Source organism: Corvus moneduloides, chromosome 14, assembly GCF_009650955.1.
Source record: "Corvus moneduloides isolate bCorMon1 chromosome 14, bCorMon1.pri, whole genome shotgun sequence".
Taxonomy (NCBI): Eukaryota; Metazoa; Chordata; class Aves; order Passeriformes; family Corvidae; genus Corvus; species Corvus moneduloides.
In genome coordinates this window covers 15,977,605-16,000,882 of record NC_045489.1, presented here as the reverse complement: position 1 = coordinate 16,000,882, position 23,278 = coordinate 15,977,605, and the positions used below count along the sequence as shown (strand labels likewise).

The 23,278-nt window shown below is 42.4% G+C and overlaps 1 protein-coding gene across 6 annotated transcripts in view; it reads left to right on the top strand.

Annotated features, from left to right (window-relative positions):
* The window catches only part of HTR2C (5-hydroxytryptamine receptor 2C), a 263,054-nt gene that overhangs the window by 232,192 nt on the left and 7,584 nt on the right, over nt 1-23,278 (top strand). For 5 of the 6 annotated variants that reach the window (XM_032124098.1, XM_032124096.1, XM_032124094.1 and 2 more), the window contains one exon: nt 18,531-18,731. The exons of the other annotated variant lie outside the window; for it this stretch is intronic. In XM_032124098.1, coding sequence (XP_031979989.1) covers nt 18,531-18,731 — 201 coding nt within the window. The remainder of the gene's footprint in view (nt 1-18,530; nt 18,732-23,278) is intronic. 6 annotated transcript variants of the gene reach the window in all.

The window sequence follows — 23,278 nt, the reverse complement described above, 5'->3', positions numbered from 1 at the left end:
AGCTCAGCTATAATCCACATTTTGGAGCATTCGTTTATAGGACTCTGAAGACCAAATTCTGCTGTCAGATAAAAAGGAAGAACAGTTGCTATTTCATTTTTTTACCACCTGCCTCTTTCTTGTTATTTCTTCCCTCTGTGCCACCTGTATATCATCCAGCTCTGACTTTGGCTGGCTTCTTCGAATAGGCAGAGATATTCTTTACTGCCTTTGCTCCGTTTGTTCCCATTGACAAGAGGAGATTGTCAATCTACCAGCATTAGGAGAAAACATGAGAGAACAATAAACATACCACATTTGTAAACATGCTTTTTTTGCTCCTCTAAACCCCTTGCTGTTAAGCAACCAGCTCCTCTGCCTGCTGTGGGTTAATGGGGCTGTTAGCCTGTGATCTGCCAGGGATGATGCTGCTGCCCATGGAGCTCAGGCTGCTCAGCTCAGTCCAGCGCAGATGAACAGAGCACAAACACTTCCAGCAGCTTCTGTTTCTGGTAGCTTCCATCGTGGGGGCTGGTCACAGAGAAGGCTGCATGGCTGCTTTCTGTTGGCTGAGATAAAACGTACTGATTTCGCTCCCTTTGAGTGAGATTATGTTAGATTTAGATAAATAACATCCCTCTAGAGAGGAGCAGAGCATCCCAAAACTCCAGGGTGTGCACTCCAGAGCAGGATGCACCTCAGGGAATGAGGGGTCTGTGCCAGCAGCCCAGCCTGGCACCGGGCAGGTCAGATATGTGTGAGCCACAGTCTTGGCACGTGGCAGCACTGCCAGACTGGGAGTTAATCCTGGCCCTTTTCACGGAACAAACACGGAACAAACATGGAAAATGTGCTTGTAGCCCAGATTTTCACAGCTTGCCAAGGGATACTGCAGAGACTCATTGTTTGCCCCAGGGGTCTGACAGGGGTTTTTTTGCAGACAGAGCCTCTTGCAGAAAGGCCTGAACAAAACCAGTTATTATAACCTGCGTGGAATCATGAGGCCATATTTCTGAGATTTAAAGTGACACCTCAAGTTTCTCCTAAATATGGAAAAACGAGAAACAGGAATGCTACGGAACGCCTTAGATTTTGTTTTCTAGATGGATTGCTCCTCCTTTTTTTTGCTCAGTGGCAGCAGGCTGCAGGTAAGCATGGGGGTCCTGGGGAATGGCTTCCTACAAAATGCATGAGGGGAGATTCTGACTATTCTAAATTGACAGGAGCATTGACAGGACATTCAGAGAGGCTAACACTTTTGCCAGAGCAATTTTCTGTCTCCTCCAACCTCTTTACTCCCTGCCTGGCCGTGACTAAGGTTCTTGGCGTGACAGCAGCAGCATCCTTCAGCTGAGAAGGGTCTGAGGTGTTTTGCTGCTCTTCTCTGAGTCTGAGGAAATCTCTTCTGCCACTGCAATGCAGCTCCTTTCATGCCATTGCTGTTTAGGTTTCAGCACCTTCGTCCAAAGCACGAGCCAGTCTCCTGTTAGAGCTTTATGGAACATACAGGTAAGAGAAATGAGCTGGCTTTTGTCCAGGTGAGGTGACCCAGAGTTGCACAGTGTGAAGCCTTCTGCTCAGTGCTGAAATGTGCTCCTGGTCTGTGCAGGGCCTGGTTCTAAAGTGTGTTTCTGTGGGCCTCTATTTGCTTAATGTGGTTTGGCATGAAAAGTTTCTCGTGATTGGTTTGGTGAGGCTGGTTCTCCCTAAGGCGCTTGTGTTTTGCTTTTCCTGCTGCAAAAGGAGCGAATTCCTCTCTTTTGGGTTGGCTGAGACTGTTGAGGGGTTTTTGTTTGTTTCATTGGTTATGTTATAAACCAAAAATAGTTAAAAGATAGTGGAAGCAAAGTCACCTTAGAAAAATATTGTGCTGAGTGACATAACTCAAATAAGAAAATGAAATCACGAAGATCACAAGAGGAGTTTACTGATCCCACAGAAATGCAAGGTTGAAAAGAACTTTATGACTTCTTGTGGGCTGTTGTTTGCTACCAAGTATTATTAAGACACTGAGCTGCTGCAGTCATATCTTCCATTTTCCAGAGCTTCTTTCCTTTCAGCTGCCTTCTTTGGGGACGTTGAGGACAAAATATGTGTTTTTCAGTGTGCAGCAAGAGAAAGCCAGGACAAATCTCTGAACAACTTATTACAAAATCAAAACCCTTAAATTTATTGCAAAAGGCAGTTTTTAAACAGAAAATCCTAACAGTGCAGTGTGAAAAAAGCAGAGCCTCCATTCACCTTTGTACTTTGCAAGAGGCAAATGTGCTTTGAAACTTCCCCTCAAAAGCTGATAAACTGGGCTGCTTTCCCTTTTCAGATGTATCCAGTGAAACCTGTTACCAGAATTTCCCCTCTTACGTCTCTACCAGGGCTCAAGAAGTCATCACTGGGTCAGTTGGGCCCATCATCTCTACCCTGTTTGAGATGGGATCTGAAACCAAGCCAGAAGCTAAGTGGCAATGAGAGCAGGCTGCAGAGCAGGTTAGGTACCAAAGCCTCAATGTGCTCTTGGTAAGTGGGGACAAGATTTTTGCAGCACTGCCAGCTCCACAGCTCAACTGGAGATGTGGTGTCACCCCAGAGCACACCATGGAAGCAGTTCTAGGTAAGCACAAGCCACAAGCCATCCCCCAGGCATCTCAGACAGGATGCTTCCTTGGATTCTACCTCTACAAATGTGGAGAAGAAGCTGGCAGAGTCCACCTTTGCCCTGCCTGCTCCTGAGAGGTGAAGGGAAATGTTGAAGTACTTGAGATGATTTCAGTGGAGTAAATCCTATTATAGTAGTTGAACATATAGCCTTATATTTCACTAGTTTACCCACAGCTTGTGTGCTGCATCCAATCAAGCAGCTATTTTTCATGTTTTAGACATTAAATTGGATGGGTCTGTCTTGCCTGCTTGGTGAAATTGAGAGTTGCCCATGCAAAATAAATCTTTTATGTGCAAGAATGACTCATTAGAATAATTTTGAACGGCATTCATTTAAATGTTTTTATTTAATGCAAATAAAGTTTTAGATCCAATTACAGTTTTTATTTCATCCTTTTGCTCAAAATTTTTGGAAGATGCAACAGGTTTTAAAACTCACAGGAGTGTAAAGCCCCCAAAATCTGGAGTGTGTATAGTTACATTCCTGTTTTATAGATCCCTGTTTTACTGATGTCAATTTAAATACAGCAGCAGTTTTAATGCCATCAGTGCAATCTTCTCATGCCCAATTTGCTTCTAGATCAGTGAAGCTAAATGTGCTTTAAAATGCATGAATCTTTATTTACTTTTTATGACGATAGCCTGTTAGATCCAGTAGTAGTTTTGTAAGTGCATTGCCTCATTGTAATTAACTTTTATGAGTTTGGTTGAAAAGAAATATAACCTCACATGCTCTGTAGCAAACCAGAAATTGATACAAGATAATGAGAAAGCTGGAATTGTTATGTATAAAAAGAAAGACCCTATGATGATAAACTTTCCATCTGTAAATTTGGTGCTTCATAAAGGCACCAGTCAGATCATGGAGATTCCAAATAAAAGGAAGACAGGTTATGTGTTAGCCACAGACAGATTTAGCCTCATCTGAAAGTAAGAACAGCACCAGCTCCAGGCACTGGAGCCATGTGAGAGACAGCCAACCAGAGTCCTCCTTGGGTGTGTTTCATCCCCATTCCTAAAATTTTAAGATCAAGAGAAAGGATTTAACTAGGATTGCAAACATTTTACCAAGATTGAGTTAATTTTAGTCTGTGTCAGTGTACATACAGATTTACCTGTCTGTTCCTCACCTGCAGATGAGGAACAGATGAGTAAAATGTTCACTGCCTCCCCAACCACACCACAGAGCCTGGCGTCCCAGCACCTCAGTGTGCAAGGGAGCTGCCTGTACCTGACTGAAAGACTAGCAACTCCTCTTAATCCTTACCCAAACATTAGTGGAGTGAGAAATAAAATATTCTCTACTTGCAAGCAATTTGTGACCTAAAGTTTAAGACACAGTTGTGATCACAGGTGAGCTGTGACAGAGGAGTTCATCTCAATAGCTTCAGCCACTCTGCCCATCCTGAACACCCCACACCAGTTATTGCTTCTACTTCTGTTTTCTCTTACCCACAAACCCCTTGTTTTCCTTCCTAGAAGGTGACTGCAGCTAAATCTAGCAAGACTTCCAAGTATCTAGGACATATTATCTCATGCTGAGAACTTGCTCTCTTCTTGCTAACCTCAGCAGAGAGAAATTGGGCTGAGGAAATAGTCAGTAGAATGTGTTTCTCCACACTTGTCAAGGAGCAGCTATGATTTCCAGGAATGGTCCTATTGCAGTCTTCTGTAAACATTAACATATGGCTCATTTTCCTGTGCTGGCTGCAGCTGCAGAGAGCAGAGAACCTGAGGGAAAACCCAAAACTCCGAGGCTGGTCAGCTGTGTTTCTGTTCTCTCTCTGGACTTAACATTAAAAATCTGTTTTATCCTCCTTCAGTCTGCGTTCATAGAGTCATTCAGGTTAGGAAGGACCTCGGAGATGATCAAATCAATCCATTAACCTGACTCTGTCAGTGGCACCACTAAACCACATCCCTAAGCACCACATCCTCATATCTTCTGAGCTCTGCCAGTGACAGTGACTCCATCACTTCCCTGGGCAGCCTTTTCCAATGCTTGACCACCCTTTCCATGAAGAAATTTTTCATAACGTCCAACCTAAACCTTCCGTGGCACAGCTTGAGGCTGTTTCCTCTCGTCACTCAGGAAGTTTGCTGTTGGATGCAGATGGGTGCCTCATCTGCATTTTGCTGTTGTATTTGTGTACCTCTTATCGTATTTAGTGCTTTTACTGTCTTAGGTTATGGGAAGCGTTTTGTGAAAAGGAGTGTGATTTCTTTTTAGCGTATGGCAACTTTATGTGATGAATGCAGTAATATCATAATTTCTTGCCTTAAGGGCTCAGCCTGAGTGCTGGTGACATGCCAGGACCTCATCAATAGACTGCTGCATTTTTAGAAGAGGTGCATGTGGTGGGCCAGCTCAGCCTTTTGCTCAAAAATATGGGAAAAATCACTGCCATTATGCAGGCCAAAACATACATAGACAGCTGCTTTACACAAAATGGAAAGAAATACAGAGAAGTGAGGTGAAATCTCTAGAAAGCTCTTGAATAGGTTGTAAGACAAATATCCCAGTGTAACACATTTGTTTAAATTATGAATGTTTCCAGGATTGGGTCAATTAACTCCGAATTTACTTTTTTGTTCTACTTCCTTTCCCATTCATCACTTGAATTGATATCGTTAAATTCTACTCAGCAAATTATGATCTTACTCTCTCTATCCAATTCACATGACATATTCCTTGAAATTCTGGTTCTAGAGTTGTCCATTATTCATTAAAATACCCTCATAAGTTAGTTCACTTCCCTGAGACCTAGCAGTGAGGGTAGCAATAAGTTCCTACTTTGTGTTTTATCAGCACATGCTGGGAAACAGGCTCTGATGTGATTCATCTGCTTGCATGGAAATTAAATGAAAATTACATAGATGGAAGAGGGGCCACATGCCAATTGTTCTGCCTTGTACTATTTTGCACACTGCCTCATTGACAAAATACAATCTTTTCCTGAATGGACAATTTATAAGAGAAACAGAATGGATCCTTACTGGCTATTCTGCCAAAATTGTCATTAAAGATGCTAATAGCATGTGGGGAATTTGTGCATGAGCCTGTCATGGAGCCTAGGCTGTGATTAAAAATACATGCTATGCCAAAATTTTGTTTTTATGCATTAATTTCAAATATATATGCCATTTTTCCAGTCTCCCTGTTTTCTGGTTGTAATAAGTTTTATTGTTGGAAAAGTTTACTATTCCTGCAGGCAGTCTGATAAGCACAGTGACAGCAGCGGGTTCAGTGAGTGAATCTCTCCTCCAAGATGCTGTCTTGCTTCCTAGATGAAAAAGGTTCAGGACTAGAAAGTTCAATGAGTAATATGCAAACATGAAGTGTTCCTCTATCAGCTCTTAGGTGTGAGATTTGATGGGCAAGGCAGGATGGTTGATAAGGCTCTGTTGATTCATGGTTGTTTTTTTGGGTGGTTTGATTTCCATTCCTGTTGACATATTGGTGAGAGCCTCACTTCTCCAGCTGTGCAGCAGTTATCAGGACAGACCAGTTGTTATTCTGACCAACACCTCTCCATCTTCTGATGTGTAATTTGTTTTGCAATGTGTTTATTTTTGGTAAGTTTTGGGCGTTTCACTTGTTTTTATAAACGTCTATTTCCATCCTCAATCAGAGGCAGCAGCTGTATGGAAAGGTCTCAGTGTTGTTGAGATATGGAAATTGTATGACAGGCTTTTACCATACCTATTTGGCACCCACTGGGATGCAGGAGACTGGAAATGCGTGTCTGACATCCATGAATATTGATGGCTGGTTCTGGGAGGCAGCAGAGCTCTGCCCTTCTGTCTGCACGTTTGCTCTGAATGGTAATTACTTCTCGCTCCACTATTTAAATTTTGGGTTTGTTGGGTAAAATTTTGAATTTGCCAGTTGGACTTCTGTTGATTTCTTCTGGTCAGTCAATTTGAAAATAACAGAGAGAGAGAGATTGCATTTTAGCACAGGAGAAGCCAAGAGCAGTGTCTCTCTTGTTCAAATCTAGCTGGCCGTGTCCATCGAAGAAGCGCAGCAGCAGAACAAGGTTAATTGATTGATATACCACAGCAAGCTGATGTTGACAAGCATGAATACAGGAAAAACAACTTTCAAGATGAAGTCCTTTAAATATACTTTTTGCACCTTACTTTATATACTTTCCATAATGATTTTTCCAAGCTTTTTCTAGTCCATATTCAGATAGGTGTTTCTTGTATCTTGGGAGTAGCTAATTATGCTACAGCACTCATATTATTCATTTGTATTTGTGAAATTTAAGAAAACATTTAGAATTTTAGAATATCCTATGAGTTGGAAAGGACCCATGAGGATCATTGAGTCCAACCCCTGGCTTGCACAGGACATCCCAACAATCCCACCATGTGCCTAAGGACATTGTCCAAATGCTCCTTGAGCTCTCTCAGGCTTGGGGCTGTGCTTATTTCCTTGGGCAGCATGTTCCAGTGCCCAACCACCCTCTGGGTTAAGAATTTTTTCCTAATATCCAACCTAACTCTGCCCTGACTCAGCTTCCGGCCGTTCCCTCAGGTCCGGTCTCTGGTCACCAGAGAAGAGATCAGTGTCTGCCCCTCCTCTTCCCCTCATGAGGAAGCTGCAGACCCCAGCAAGGTCTGTCCTCAGTCTCCCCTTCTTGCGGCACCCAAAACTGTCCCCAGCACTTGGGGTCAGGCCTCCCTGGTGAGAGCAGAGTGGGACAATGCCCTCCCTTGACTGGCTGGCGATGCTGTGCCTGATGAACAGCACCTATTCTATTCTGTTTTGCTGGATTACTATGTTAACACATTATTTTATTATTGTAGTTATCACTGGGTTTGATTTGTAATCAAGTGCAAGATTACACTGTAATAATAGTGTAACCATGATAATAAAATAATGTTGCACTTGATTACAAAGCAAAAACAAGCCTATCAAAACCCCCAATGGTATAACTTAACTAAATATAATTTCTTTAGTTTCCTTTACCACCTCATGAGACCACTATAATTTTCTGGGTAATAGTATTCTTTCTGATATATCAGCACGCCCACGCTTCATTTATCCATGTTAAATTAAACTTCTACTTCATGTTAATGGAACTTACAATAGGCCTACAATTTCTGCAAAACTCAAAGGAGTACAACTGTACCCAGAGGGCGGTCACATGTTAAGTTTCACTTTCTCTGATGTTACCCACCAGAAATAGGGCCCACATGCTAAAACACTGTTATGGGAAAGGGGATCACTTGCCCTGCCCTGCTGTTTTCAACACAGACCTTCTTAGGATTCAAAACTGTGTATTTGCGTTTGTCAGAGACAGCCAGGATTGTTGTTTCTGCCTGTTTGTTTTCTTTTTGGATGAGGAGTATCACCTGAATTTCTGGATATGAGGATGGAGGTACATGTGTTAGCTTAGTCTGACATGTTTCTAAATCTTTGGAAGTGTAAGAAAAGCTGTGCTGAGTTGACTCTTATGTGTCCTCATGCAATGGTTTGACAAAAATTGGGCATTTTATAGGCTGTAAACGCTGTGGTAGAGAAGCACCATAATCTCAGCTTAAATCACATTCCAACTTCAAGTCTTTTGTGGTAGACTCAGGGAAGTGATCAGTTTTAATTAGTAACAAGTTGTGCACAAAATGCTTGCAGTAATGCAAATCCTTAACATCGTATTATGTGGTTTTACAAGTTGGATTGTCACACTAACTGACAAATCTGTTGCTCAGAGGAAAGGGGCGATTTAAAATCATGTTTCATTAGGCTGGTTGGGGTGTAGCAGCTGTGCTGTGAGGGCTGGGGGTGAGCAGGGTTGCAGGAGCCCTGTGCTTCTCAAGACAGACAATGCAGCTTCATTCACGGGCAGCCTTCCCAGACCCCTGCTTTCCCAGGGTTGCTTTGAATGCTTGTGACAGGGTGACGTGCCCTGTTCAGAGCAAGGGGGCTTGGGACAAGGCAGCCTCCTCTGAGCATCATATCCAGATGGGAGGTTGATTCCCAGCCGGTCTGAATGAAAAATCCTACAGGAGAGCCAGGAATTGAGTCTCTGATCTGTAGCACTGGCTGCTCCTGGGTTGAAGACAGAGTTATCCTGCAGGCCTTGACAGGTGCAAGGGGAAGCACTGCAACATGCCAGGGTGAAGGCTGCAGGCCTTCTTCCCTCCAAGGCATAATGCAGAGACATCCCAAGACTGTGATTCTGTCCATAGTCCCCACTGAGGTGTTGGATTAAACACGAGCCTTTAATGTTTGTACTTCTTTGCCACCACAGAAATGGAGCAGGTTGCAGCAGGGGCTCTCTGCTCACACACCCATGTCCTGTGGGTGCCTGGGCTGTCTAGGAAAGCCTCTTGTGCTGCTGAGAGAAATGAGCTTCCTGGCAGGCTTATCAGCCAATAAAGCTTTCAGACCTCATCTTCTTGTGGAAAATTATTTTCCAGGCCTGTGAAAGAAGCCTCCAGGGTTTCCATGGTGTGGCAAAATGAGGAAACATCTAAGTATTATGGGAAAACAGGGAAGTGGGGAAGGACAGCTAGGTAACTGAGGTTGACTTCAAACTTTGGAACACTGTGCTGGCAGATAAAGGCTACTGAAATTATATTTTTCAAGTATTGTGCAAGATTTGAGAAGAGGTCAAGTAGTTAAATAGCTTGGTTGAGTTTAGCTGCACTTGTTTAGCTCCTCTCTTACTGAGGAATACATCTTATTCCTCAGTTAAAAGACAATTGTCAGCAAAATTCCTCCAAAGTTTTAGTCTGGGTCACACCACATATCAAGAATCCTAATGGATAACTGGGTGCATTTCTGGTTGCAAACTGAGCATATTTTGCATACTTGCATGGTGCAACAGGTTATTCCTATAGAGTATAGAACTGATTAGCAATACATGCATTTTCTAGATTGCTGTTAGAGTTCTTTAATTAAATCTCTGTGTCTTGTTTGCATACAAGATGAATTGCCCTCCACTCCTGTTTCAGGGAATGACCGTGGTCCTTCATTCTGCTGCCTTTTAATTTGGGCAGGTTGCATGCACATGCACAGATTTTTATGTTGAGTTGGCACATGGTGATCAACAAACTCCTAGAGAAGTGACAGTTGCTCACATGCTCACACACTTCCTTGGGATTACTGCACATGGAACAGTGTTCATGAGCAAATTATTCCCTTGAGACAGCCCCTGAAGGTGCTGTTTCCAGTGTGCTGACCTCAAGTCTGATGTTTCTGCTGTAGTGAGAAGTGTGTCTGTTCCCAGTCCGGAGCAGTCTGGGCACAGGGGCAGAAATGCTTTGCAAGTGGGAAGTGTGCACCTCAGGTATGCAGTGACAGCAGGACAGTAGATGGCACTCAAGGATGAGGGCCAGAATTTCTAGGCTTCTTAGCAGCCCCCAGATAACTGCTTTTGGCAGTGGCTTCTGTGGAGCACTCTCACACTGGCATTCCCACCTGTATAATCACATAGAATCAGAGATGCCCATTGTCTTGGAAGGAGCTAAACATGGACTGTGTTTTGCAAATCCTGCTCTGAGAAATATCAGGAATGAAAATAATTATCTCTAAGCATGACCAAAATATAGCTTGTTTCCTTTGGTTGAAGTGGTTTCTTGCCAGTATCAGTCTCACCAAGTGCTTGTAATGGCTTCTGACCTCATCAGACAGCAAACCGTGCCTCACGCTGGCATGAAGTGCATCCAGACCACTAACCCACTGTCCCTAATTGAAAAGCTGATTCACTGAACTCCTCCAGTGTCCCTAAATTCCCCAAAGCTCTTGAGTGTGGGTTGCACTTGGCTTTGGCATGGGACTGGTGCAGGTGCACGGCTGAGCTGAATGGTGGCCGAAACGAGGATCACATCCTGGGCACATCAAGCAGCCTGCAGCAAGAGGGAGGCAAAACCTCACATCATGCTTTATATCCCAAGCCATAGGGGAAAAAATACAGAGTGTGCATGTCAGGTATAGCAGACCAAACATCTGCACCTGTATGCTCAAAGCCAACACTGCTGGTTTGCAGAACATGGTTTACAGTGAGTGTAAATTCTTATCAAATTTGTCATCTTCCTGAAATGTTTAATAAAAACCTTGGCTAGTTAAAATGACTGACCTGTATTCTCTGAATAAGGAACCCTTTATATTAAAAGAAGAAAATCCTTATTTTATCTCTTCGTGAAATCAGATATTTTATCCTGATTTGGAGGCCAGTTTGTCCAGTTGCACTGTCAGGAGGGAGCCCGAGCTGAGAAAGAGGATTAATCCCATGCAGGCTCCAAGGCAGCTGTCAGGATAGCACAGACATCTGAATTGCCACTGAGTTATGCTGAAATAAAACCAAATACCTAAAAAAAATCCTCTCTATGGTTTTGTGTCCTCTCACTAGCCCCAGAACCCATCCTAGGATTGAGGCATAGTCTAAACTCGATTTGATCTTAGAAACTCTGGGTTCAAGCAGATGGCTTCTTTGTTCCAGCCAAGGTAACTGCTCAGCAGTCAGCTGTAATTGAATAATGCCACATCATTTTAAGTTCTGAATTTTAGTTTCCTCAAATGATCTGTAGGCTTTGGCAGCTCTTTCTTGTGATAATGGATCTTTCTCAACTATATCAAAACTGGAGGAAAACCACCTGTTACAAACACGTTTGTGCACTTTGCTAGGAGACAGACTTTTTGAAAATATTTATATTCTTATGTTTAGAAGGTATTCCTGTGAGATCTGTGTTCACTTGTGGGCTTACTTTCCAGTGTGGTGTGCATTCAACTGTTGCTTTAGTTGTTCAAATAACAGGTGAAGGCTGATCTATGACCTGCATGATGGAAATTGAAGGAGAGGACGCTGTCCTGATGGTGTGCTGACATACAGAACATCAGTAAATAGAAAATGTTTACTGCAATGAATATTTTATTAGACAGTGGTTCCATTTAGATAAATTATTATGAAGGACATGTAGCTCAGAAGTGTGTGAAGAGATCATAGCTCTCGTGGAGTTAAAATGCTGGAAGGAACCGTTTATATGAAACCTTGCTGAAACAATTCAATTAATTGTACCATTGCTCCGTTAACTGTCCATATCACTCAATGCAAAAATTCCAGATGCAACTACAGATGCTTAAACTGCGAGCAGAGAACATTATTGAGCCTGGAAATTTTTCCTCTGGCTTCAAACTTAATTTTAGTCTCTGCCAATAAATGAAAATATCAATCTAACACATGGATTTTTGGAATGACAAATCGCACCAGAATAATTTTATATTTCCATAAGAGAAGAGATGCTGACATTGGGATGAAAACAACATTCCCTAGGTTTGCTTCTTAGCAAACATCCCATTTTATTATCAGGGTTGTTTTAAGCATAGTATTTGGAAAGCTGGCTCCTTGCATTTAAAATATTACTTAAATGGTATTCAAGCAGCCTTTCCCTAGCTCAGATAATTATATCTGTTCTAGCTTTAATTTTCCTTCTTTTTTACACATCCTGTCAAGACTGCAAGTCATTGCAATACTGGATAGAAAGGAAAATCTAGCAGTTATTTAAAATTCTTATAACAGCATAGTGAGTGCAATTGTTTAATTTGCAATAAAATACAGTCACATCAATTAATCACTGTAACTTGTGAGATGAGAACCAAAATATCTTTGGAGGCACATTCAGCTCCTCTGGAGTTTCCCTCAGTGAGGGGGGGTTTCCAAAGGAGACCACACCGCTCCGTGCCCATTTCCTGCTGCTCCCTGCCTGAGGGCCACTTGTGCTACATTGACAGCTCCAAGAGTTGAAAAACAAATAGCTCAGAGGAAAACTGAAGCTCAGGAATGGTGTCACAGCCCAGTTGGATGTGATCAGTGGCACAGATCCAAATAAATCCTTTGTGTGGTGTTGCACTATGGCAGAGCAGCATCTTCCCCTCGCAGATGTTCTGGTCGAGTGTAGGATGCCAGCCGTGATCCCTCCAACGCTGTGCCTGGACAGAGGGTCACCTCCTTTTCTTACTTGGTGGTCTCCTCCATTCTCTTGGCCATCACATCACCTGAGAGCCCATCCTCTGCTCAGCACCTGCTGGGACACTCAAGCATTTTTGAACTTGCAGCACTGACGAACACAGTCCTCCTCCTAAAAGCCACCATCATTCTTTGTGTGTAACTATGTACCTGTGCTTGGCTGGGCTAGAACATGTGCTGCTTAAGGGATCCAGATAGCCTTAGGACAGCCTTTTCTTCCTCTAGAAAAATGCAAACTAGAAACTTAAAGGTAAGCTTAATTTCTCATGTAACTTGGTGCCCAGGAGTTCAATATATTGGAAAAACATTAAATTCCACTCCATTGATGATAAAATCAAAAGGATTGGCAGTGCTGCCCTTGAGACCGGTTTTATTTAGCCAGGGGTCTTGGCTGAGTATGCCTGAGCCCCTCTGTGGATGTGCTGGTAAACACTGATGACTGTGGGGAGTCAAGCAAGACGTTCTGTACTTCTTGGGCACGATGGAGATTTTCAGCACCCTTGGGTGTGTGGCTCTCTGAGTGATAGAGGTGCCTCTGAGTCATTTGTCCATGTAAATCTGAGGAAAACAAACTAGCAGAAAAGACATAACATAGCTTTACACTTCCTGATGTGGTATTTCAGACTAAGAAACACTTTACTTCCTAGGTAAGAGAGAGAGAGAGAGAAAAGGATCATTTAAATTCTTTCATTCCCTTGGGAATAGTGCAATGCAGTAATGTTAAAACTGTATGTAATTGCTTTCTATTTTTGTAAAGCCTGTGGCAGCTATGAAACTTTAAAGTGAACACTGGAAAGTCTGGTTCATACAAAATTCTTCAGTTTTCAATGGTGCAGCGGGGATAAAAAGCAGTGGGAAAGAGTAGGCTTTATTCTGCAAAGCACAACAGTGGGTTTCCTTGGAATGTATGAAGGAGTCTTCAAAAGCTGCAAAACCTATCAGAAAGTGACAGGTCTGGGGTGTTTTCTGGGTTGCTGTTTGCGTTGGCTGCTGCTGCTGCTCTCAGTTCCAGCAAGGAAACCCAAGCGAGCGCTGTCATTGCACAGGGCACTCAGCTCAGTTTGGAATTCTCAGGGAATCATCTGAACCATTTCCTGATGCCTTTGTGACTGACTTTTCCAAGAGTCAGAGCACGACACAGAACAGTGGGTCAGTGTATGGCCTGCAACAGATCTGTGGCAGCTGCAGGATGATCCAAAAGGTGCTTCAAGCACGCGTGGTGTTGCCATTTTAACTGCTGGGAAATTGTGCTTTGTACTGGGATTTATTCAAACCCCTATGTTTTTTCATTCAATTCATTAAAGTAGTTAGAAGTGAATTGTAAAAACAGTAAATATCAGAAGCCTAAAATGAGAAATATTACATGTATTTTAGTTTCTAGCCAAGCCAATGAACAATGTTAAAAGGGGCTTTTGAACACATAAGCATCTTTAGTACTTATTCTGCACCTGTTAGCTCTGTTTCTTTTATATAAATAATATATATAGTGTGCATATATGTATATGTATGTTAAATGTCATAATGAGGCAAAATATACCCTTTTTCTTCCTGTGTCACTTTGAAGGATGGTTTTTATCCTTCTATCCATCCCAACAGATACTGGCTAAACACAACAAATGTGTTCTGAAACCTTTTCCAAATTCCTGTTCATGGTTGGAAAAGAAATGATTGATGCAGATTGTTGTGAGTTTTTTCATGGAAAAACTCTTGAAGATACTGAGATGAATTTTACATAATTCTTCGTTTTATTGTGGTGTAAGCAGGTACTTTGTTGCTGTTATTCCAGATTTTTCCTAGGTGTTACACCACATTTTCCCAGGAGATCTCCTGGAGCAGATTGCATTCTAGAAGTACTGAATATGTACAAGTAACAGCCAGTTTAAATTTTTTTTTTCAGTACAGCCATTCTCCTACAATCTGGAGTAATTCTGTTTTATCATTTGACATATTTAATTTTATTTCCATTTGCTGTGTTTTGGATTATTCAGTCACCTCCTGCTATCTAGCTGGTAATTCTGACTCTCATGCACTGAACAGTACAATGCCCCTAACAGTGCTAAGAAACACTTTTTATCCATATGCATAAAACCTCTGACAAAGGTGACTCAGTTTCATAGCTGTCATCTTTCTTGATGGAAAACACAAGAAATGTAAGGAACTCTTATCTGACAGCAAATTAACTACACACAGAGATGGTCTGTCGCTTTGCCAAAATGCTTTTGAGTTTCTTTATTTTTCTGCCAACAGTTTTTGCTCATCTCAGCTGTTCAGGGACACAGAGCAACTGTGGTTTGCTTTTTCACCCCAGAGAAGGAGATGAAATCCCACCTGGGGATCATGACCCCTGGTTAAATATGAGTGTTTGTCCCATGTGTCCTCTGAGGAACCACATCAACCACAGATTCCATGAGATGCTATTCAGCACTGGAGGCTGAAGCAATATTCTGGAGAAGTTTCCTTCCTGGGTTTTTTACGCAATAGTTTTATTCTGACCAGAGCCAGAAGCTAACACTGATCTCAAAGTAATATCACTGCAATAGTCTTCTATACTCTTTTCTCTGTGAATTTGGCCATTGTAAACATCTACCACCCACAAAATATCTGGAGGCACAAAAATCTGTGGTTTGATTACATGCTGGGTAAAGAAATACCAACTTTTGTTCTGATCTGCTGCATTCATCTAATTCCCTTCAGCACTCTCCTATCTGGTCTACCAGCCAATGCATTAAATATATGATTTTAAGGGCTCAGATTAATTCAAGGTACAAAAATCAGAGTTTCTTACAAAGAATTTGGTTTTTTGCTTCCGCAGGTGTTTAGCACTGTTTCATTCTTGAAGCCAGATTTGGACTGAGATGAATGTTTTCCACTGGAAATGCAATTACTACATCTTAGAGGTGCTGGGGTCCAAGAATTCATTTCACTCAGTCATCTGCTCTTCTAAATATAGGGTAATTGCTATTCTTTGTAAATGAAATAAGAGAAAAAAGAATAAATTAGAGAAATGTTATCCTCTGTAATTAGAGTGTTTCTGAGGATAAAATTGTTTTAAAGGTATAACATCGTTAACAGATTTTTTTTAAATCCTTGATTGCATCTTGGCACAGTCACAGGGCACATTTCCTATGTTTCTATACATTTATTCAAAACAGAATTAGAATAAAGCTGTTTTTCTTTTTTTACAAATTACTGGCTTTGTAGGCTGTGTAGGTGTTTTTCAAAGGCACGCACCATGCTTACTTAAAAATAATTACATTTTGAGATAGAATATATATTATGCCCTTCCTATCGAGCTACAGTGATGTGTTACAAGCTGCCACTCTACAGATTTCCAGAGTGACATTTTGGTATTGCAGATCATTTTAGGAAACTTCCTGAGAAAGTAAAATATCTACTCGTACAACTGGCTGTTCAGCTAGAAGTGTAGTGGAGTGCCCTGGGACAGTAAAGACTAACAGGATTTGGCTTTAGGAGAACTTTCATCTCACCTTTATCTTCAAAAACATCCTGGCGGTTGCCTGGGCAGTAGTTCTGAGCAGCATGGCTTGGATCTGTTGGTGTCTGTGGCTCCTGCAGGGCCAGGGCTGACAGCAGGTGATGTCTCCTCTCCTCACACCGCTTTTGCTGCTGATAGCTTCTTGGTTGCGAAGCTGTGCTAGTTCACATCAATAGCAGAAGTTGTTCCAGGGGGGAATCAGTCACTGGAAGTGTTTGGATAGCTTGAAGGAAGAAGTAAGAGAGGCTATTCTTCATTCAATAATGCTGAAAAGTGGTTGCTGTAGAAACCTCTTCCAGGTCTAGCAAATGTCAGGCATCAGACTGTACCCACTGCAGCACCGTGGATCAGACTGGAGTCGCTCCCACGCACAGGAAGCCTGGAGGCCGAGTGTCTTTTTCTGGAGACACTGGAGGTTTCCTGGCCATCTACCTGATGTGGGGAGTAGCCATCAATGTCACTGTTCCCCTCTGCAGAGGCTGTCTGCAGAGTCATGATCACGCTGCACAAGCTCCCAGGGACTGCTTGCTCCATCAGGGCACACTCAGGGCCTTTGTGCTCATGGTTCATCTCAGCCTGCAGCACAAAGCTGGCTCTGGCAACTCAGAGGAGAAGTAGGGAGGAATAAAGTGTGCTGAATGTGTTTTAGTGTGGGTTGGCAGAGAAAGCCTGGGGCTGTACAGGAAGCACGGCAACCACTTGTAGGATTTCTGACTTGTTCTTCCCCAGAGCATTCACTGAGGCATCATTAAACACCTGGCAAATCCAAGGTGCGCTTAGCTGCAGCTCTGAGCTCAATTGCAGATTGATGCCAATGATGTCCTCAGCTATTGCAAAGTGTGAAGGTGAGCAGGAGGCAGAGAATTTGATTGTAGTGTTATAAAGGGGCTGAGTCATACTTAATCAAGCTCTATTCATTTGTACAACAGAGGTGCCTTTTAAAGATGCACCAGCCACAAAGTGCTTTACTTAGTTCCCTTTGACAGGGACCTCTTAAATGCTTGCTGCTGTGGATTTCAGTCCACTTACAGTCCATTTAATAGACGTGGTGCAAACTCACTGAAATGAGTGGCTTATCTCCCCAGAGCTGAGGTCTGGCTGTGTGGGTTTGGTGAGTACTTAGCGCTTCATCTGAGTGTTTCCCACTGGTAAAATGAACTAATGTGTCCATCTTGTTCTGCTGTGCTCGTTGTGAAAGGTTCCTGGGCTTCTCTGGGACATTTCATAATAATTTACTCTGGTTCAGTTAATCTCAGGTTTCTGCATGAAGGTATCCTGGGTCTCTCTTGGCTGGGTAATTTGTTTCAAACTATGATTTCTGAGACTAATGTTTCATCCTTTCCATTTGAGATCAGTAGGATGGAGCTGCACTATTCTTAATATAACATTGATTCTGCAGAGTGGTGATTCTGATCCTTGGGTTAAACGTCAAGATTGCTTTAGATATCCACGTTCTGAATGAAGACACAAGAATATCTCATTATTCAACTATTATGAAGTCTCTCATGTTTTCAGCTGCTATAGATACTCTTGATTTGTTTCAATAAGAAGCCCAGAGCTTGACAGGATGTGTTATTGATCACGCACAATCCATGCTGGACACTGACATGGGGGTGTCATTCACAGATCAATTTTCTCTGAGCTTTGATTTAAATATCAGTGGCACTTGAGGATCTTTCTGGGTCACTTTTATTCTCAAGCTGTACTTCAGCACTGAGTAAACAGTTTAATAAGTGCAGGCACCCAAATGAGCTGCGTGCCAGCTGCTGTCAGATGTGGCTATCGAGTCTGTTCTGTTTGCTAACATAGATTCTGTACAGAATAACACTACTCTGTCTACCTTCAAAACAGTTTTTGAATTTCAGCCACTCAATCCCAGCTTCTCTGTAAGGAGGAAAGTATCCCTTTGATATCACACACACTGCCTGGGGAGAAAAGGTGAAGTAGTGCCATTTAGCTATGTGTTAGACTGTGCAGAAAAACTGTCTGCTACCTTTCTCCTCAGCAGACAGACATATCAAGGGGGTTTTAACTTCTGACTGAAGTTAATGCCACAAAGTGCTTTGCAATCTGTGAAAACAATGTGATGAGCAAGTTATAAAGGAATGTAATATTTGATTTTGTAAAGATATGGAAGAAAGGTTAAGAGTGGGGAACAGAGCTGAAGTGGTCACTGCCCTTTAGCCACTGGTCACAGAAACCAGATGTGTGGGAAATGGCTATGGGTTTATGGAGTGTCCAGAGCCAGGAACTGCCTGCAGAGAAGTCCCATGAGAGGTTTCTTGTCCACTCCTCACGCACATGCCCCTTACTGGTGTCACAGAGCTAAAATATCCCAATGGTTTCTCAGAAATGATGGCCTAGCTTCCCAAATTATTTCCTTTCCTTTTTTTCCTTTCATTTCTTTTCTCTCTATGTTTCAGATTATGCTTGGCCTTTGCCTAAACAGTTGTGCCCTATATGGATTTCCCTAGATGTGCTCTTTTCAACTGCATCTATTATGCACCTCTGTGCCATCTCTCTTGATCGGTACGTAGCAATTCGCAATCCCATTGAGCACAGCCGCTTCAATTCCCGCACCAAGGCCATTATGAAAATTGCTGCAGTTTGGACCATATCCATAGGTAAGCAACGTGGCTCACGCTCTTGACTGTGTCTGAATGAATAATAGTGTTACTCCAATTTTCATGTAGGGTTTTTTTTTCTTTTTTAAGAGGATACTCAAATTAATTTAGCTGGCCTGCATGTCGGAATGGAATAACTGATTACTGGGAAATGGAAGCCTTTCCTTGCAGCTGGTCGGAGACCAGAGTGAGCAGTCATTTTTCAGAGCATCACCACTCTCCACGCTGAAGCACTGCTGCTGTGTCCGTATCAATAAGCCAATAACAACAGTAACACAGACAAATAGTGCCCTAAAACTGCTGTGTAAACAAAGCAGGAAACAGCATTAGCAAAGGCTCAGGCAGGAGAACCCGGCCAGCACAAAGCACACGGCTGCACTGTGGTGCCTGCAGTTAAACCCTCTCAAGTCCTGCTAATGGTTTAAGTGGACCAGCACAGAGTTGAAGACAGGCTATAAGTGAGGTATTTACTGCTCCTGCACAGGCTTTATGGCCTGCACTGCTCTCTGCCACAGCTGGATTGCTGCTAGTACTGAGCTAGCAAGTTTAGGCGCGTTAGTGAACGAGGAGTAGGCATAACAGAAGACACGTCTGTATTGCTTTGATAAAACACAATAAATAAAGCAGCAGTAAAATAAGGAAGAAAGCACAAAATGATAGCAAGATGACTCTGTAATACTGAGAATTATGTGAAGAAAAACAGGTTTTTTTCTGGAATTCTTTCAATGTGCTTTAGAAAAGAGACATTCGAGGCAAGGGCAGAATCGTATGACCACTTCCATCTGCTGTATTCCCTTTCATGCTTGATTAAAATGCAGTCTTACAGAGACTTAACATTTAATTTCTATTTTATAAAGCAGTTTTGCTTTCAGTGATGTACTGCAAGGAAAAGCATTTTCCAGGTATGTGAATTTCGCCTGAGTTTTTGCCTGCTTTAGAAGTGGAATATGATTCTGGATGTCTGGGTGCTACAGGGACTGATTTTGAAGAAGTTTGCCTTGGAAAAAGGCTATGAAAAAAAATTAGGGGAACTATACCTTCTTTCCTCACAAATATAACAAAAATATCTACTAGAAACATTTTTTTTTCATGTGTCACAGGCCTGCTACATTTCCCCCAGGTAATACAATCCACAGTGAAATTGTGTTGGGTTTAATCAATTCATTTAAGATTTTTAAAAATTATTATTATTATTTTAAATTCTCTGTGCTCTTTATTTGGCACGGGAAAGAGAGCTGCTGGATTCAGTATGTAAGCAGTCACATGAGAACAAGTCCACGTGGGCTCCATTTGCACAGGCACCTCAGAATCAGCACAGAATTTGTGCTCCACGTTGCACTGTAAAGCAGAGGGAGAAACTGATAGACACCTCCCCAGCAGAGATGTAAAAATCACATTTCAAAACTTGGGCAATAAGACTGTTCTGCTTCCATTTTTGGAGGTAACTTGCAGATTTCTGCCTGTGCTGCCTTAGATATTGCAGACATATCCTTAGAAATTTTGGCTAGTGCTGAAGGTGGCTGCCTGCACTAGTGCCTTGAGGATCAAGCTGTGGTTTGGACTCTGGGTCCAAGAGATAAAGTAAATACTTCATGCACGGTTCACTGATTCAGCAGACTGGGGAGAAAATCTGGTGCCTGACCAAACAGATGTTAGGACACAGGCCTGTCTCTTCGTGGAGCTACTTGGTGGGGATTGGGCTCATGACAATGGAAAATAGGCACATTGTGACCTCTGCTGTGCCCCAAGGACAAAGGTACCTGAGCCAGAACAGGTGAGGTGACTTTGTGCTGCTGGACAGTGCAAACCAACACCTCACCCCTACCCAGCTTTCTCAGGAGAGGTTTGACCACTCTGTGTTTATGATAGGATATGAAACAGGTGAAATTATGAAGCTTAAAAGACATAGCTTGGAAAGGAGATGGAAAGGCACTTTTATTTTGCACAAGGCAATGGTTTGTCAGCCCTCCATAAGGCAATGGATGTTGCAGCTGTTCCCCAGCATCCTAAAGTCTTTAGGAAGGAGCTGTGAGCAGTTGCTCTGTGGAATGTCTGCAGTGCACGGAGCTTTGAGGGACTGTTCTGGGCAGCATTTCCCCTCCCAGGCTGGAAGGGACACGAGGTGCAGCTGTACCTGTGTGCCCTCCTGTGTCAGGATCATAGCTGGGAGAGTGTACAGCACAGCTGGGCTTTGTTTGTGTTCTGTTCATTCCCTCTGATGCTGATACAGCTGGCCCAGGAGAGTCTTTACTTGCATCCCTTTTTTTGAAGATACAGGCAGAATCAGTTCTCCCCATAGAGCTTTTTCAGGGCACTGAAATGCTGTTGGATTTCCACGCTCCCCAGTGCATATAATAGGGTGTACCCATTTGCTCAGGCTTTCTCCAGAAGGTTGCACTAAATGGAGAAAGAAAAGTGCTCTTGGTATGTATCTAGCTTATTTTAGCACAATTATTGGTAGTTCATAAATGAATTTAGAAGTGTGGCAGACACGGGAATAAACTGAGCATGGAATGAAAGAGAACTCACTCAAAGTGTATTGTTGCTGTTTTCTGGCCCTTAACTACCTGTCACTTGGAAAGGCCTGGTGAAATCCTGTGCTAATTTCAAGAGGATGAAATAGGTTAAGTGAATCCATCCTCACTTCGGTGTTCAGTATCATGAAGGAGTTTGTGCATTTCTGTTTGTGATTAGGTATCAAATTCAAAGCAGCACTTAAGTGCAGGCTGGTCAGTTTGCACTTCCTAAGTCCTGCTTCAGATGAAGAGACTTTTAAATGCATTCCATGCAAAGAATCCTGAGTTCAGTTTCTGAATCAGAGTTCAAAATAAGAAGTAAAAAGCATGTAATTTATCTTAATTCAGTGGCTTTTGCATACAATTTTTTTCTGAAAGCTTAATGCCGACAGCAGAATATAAAAGAGGTTCTTTGCTCATTGAGCTACAAATCTGTCAAGTTGCACAAGCCTAAACATATGATTAGGTTTTAAAGCAGGAGAGCATAACAGAGTCCTCCTGTCTCTTGACAATTTCATTTTGAGTGGATCTTTTCCAAAGTCTTCGTTGTTCCAGGTTAAAGTACATTACAGCCACTTGTCCTGTGCTTTAGCAAACGTAACTTGAGCAAGAATTTTGTCTTCAGTTAGAGAAGAAGTGGCTGCTGTCAAGGGCTGGGCTTGTAAAAATGAGTTTTATACTAGATAGAACTGTGCTGAAGCTGGAAATAGAAATGCAGGCAACAGAAATACCCTCAGAATTGAAAATGAAAATCAAATTTAGGTGTGAGCCTGCTGGCAGAATCTTGGTATTGTTTCAAGATTTCAGATTTCGTGTAGTATCGAAGTTTTCACAACCAACATGTGGACTTGACCATCTCAGCAGACTCCCTCTATCCTGCTCTGAGGAAGGTGGCCTTGGGCCACTCTGGCAACAAGTGGAGGTCTCCATGCAGTGCTCAGCAGCAGTGATGAGGAACCAGTCAAACCCTGGGTGCACACTTTGTCATACAGGAGAAAGGGTAATATTAAAATAAACAAAGTATCCCTTTGAAAATCTGAATGAAAGCACTTCATTGATGTGGAAGTACACACACATCGCTTCTGATATGAAAATAGCTGAAAGGTTTTAATTCTGAAGTTCCTTGTGACACAAATATGTGCCTGGAAGGGCTTTTCCTCTGCTTCCCAGAATGTTCAAGGTTTGGTCATTTGCTATAGAGTGCTGAAATTACACATGCTACCAATTTTCCAGCTCACAGTTTTACATCCTCAGAAGCAGTGTAAATTCAATTTAGTTCGTAAGTGACTGAGATAAGGCCATCCTTTAAATTTTGCTGTGTGTCAGTGCCATAGGCAGATTCCACAAATTGTGTGTGTGTGTTTGAAAACATTTTCATTCTTTCTCTGACTCACTAATGGTATTATGATTTTGATTTCAGGTACGTACCTGAGGTTCGTGTATACGATAAACCATTCAGGTTTGAAAATGAAATTTAAATCCCCATTTAACTTTCATAGTACTTCATTGTTTTACTGAGGAGATCTATTCATAGAAGTATGAAAGAGTATGAAAGGTATAAATGTGTGCTTCAAGGATCAGTAAACACTCATCTCAGATTAACTGAACTTACATCTAACAGCTTTTTGTTTCTGCCCTGAGTATTTGTCTCTCAAAGGGGCTGAGCAGCCTCATGCTTGCAAGCTGTTCTAATGATGTCCTTCAAGAGCCTCCAGGTACCAGCTAAGCCTTCCCCTCTCCCACTGGAGATAATCCTCAGTCTGACGAATGTGCCTGGAGTGGCACCGCTGATATAAAAGGAATTGTGGTCTCCTAGGGCAGGGGGATATGCTGAGGGCAGATTGGGCATGGAGACAAAGGAGGCCTAGAATAGCTCTCACAGCCTCCCTCAGGTCACAGTTTCAGAGCACATTTAGGGTTCTGGTTTGCATTTCTGCCCACCAGTGTGTCTATGGGATCAGGGACTTCCTCAGCAAGGCATTTCCATGACTCATGTGCTGGTGGGATGTGTTTGCTCCTTGCACCCTTAGC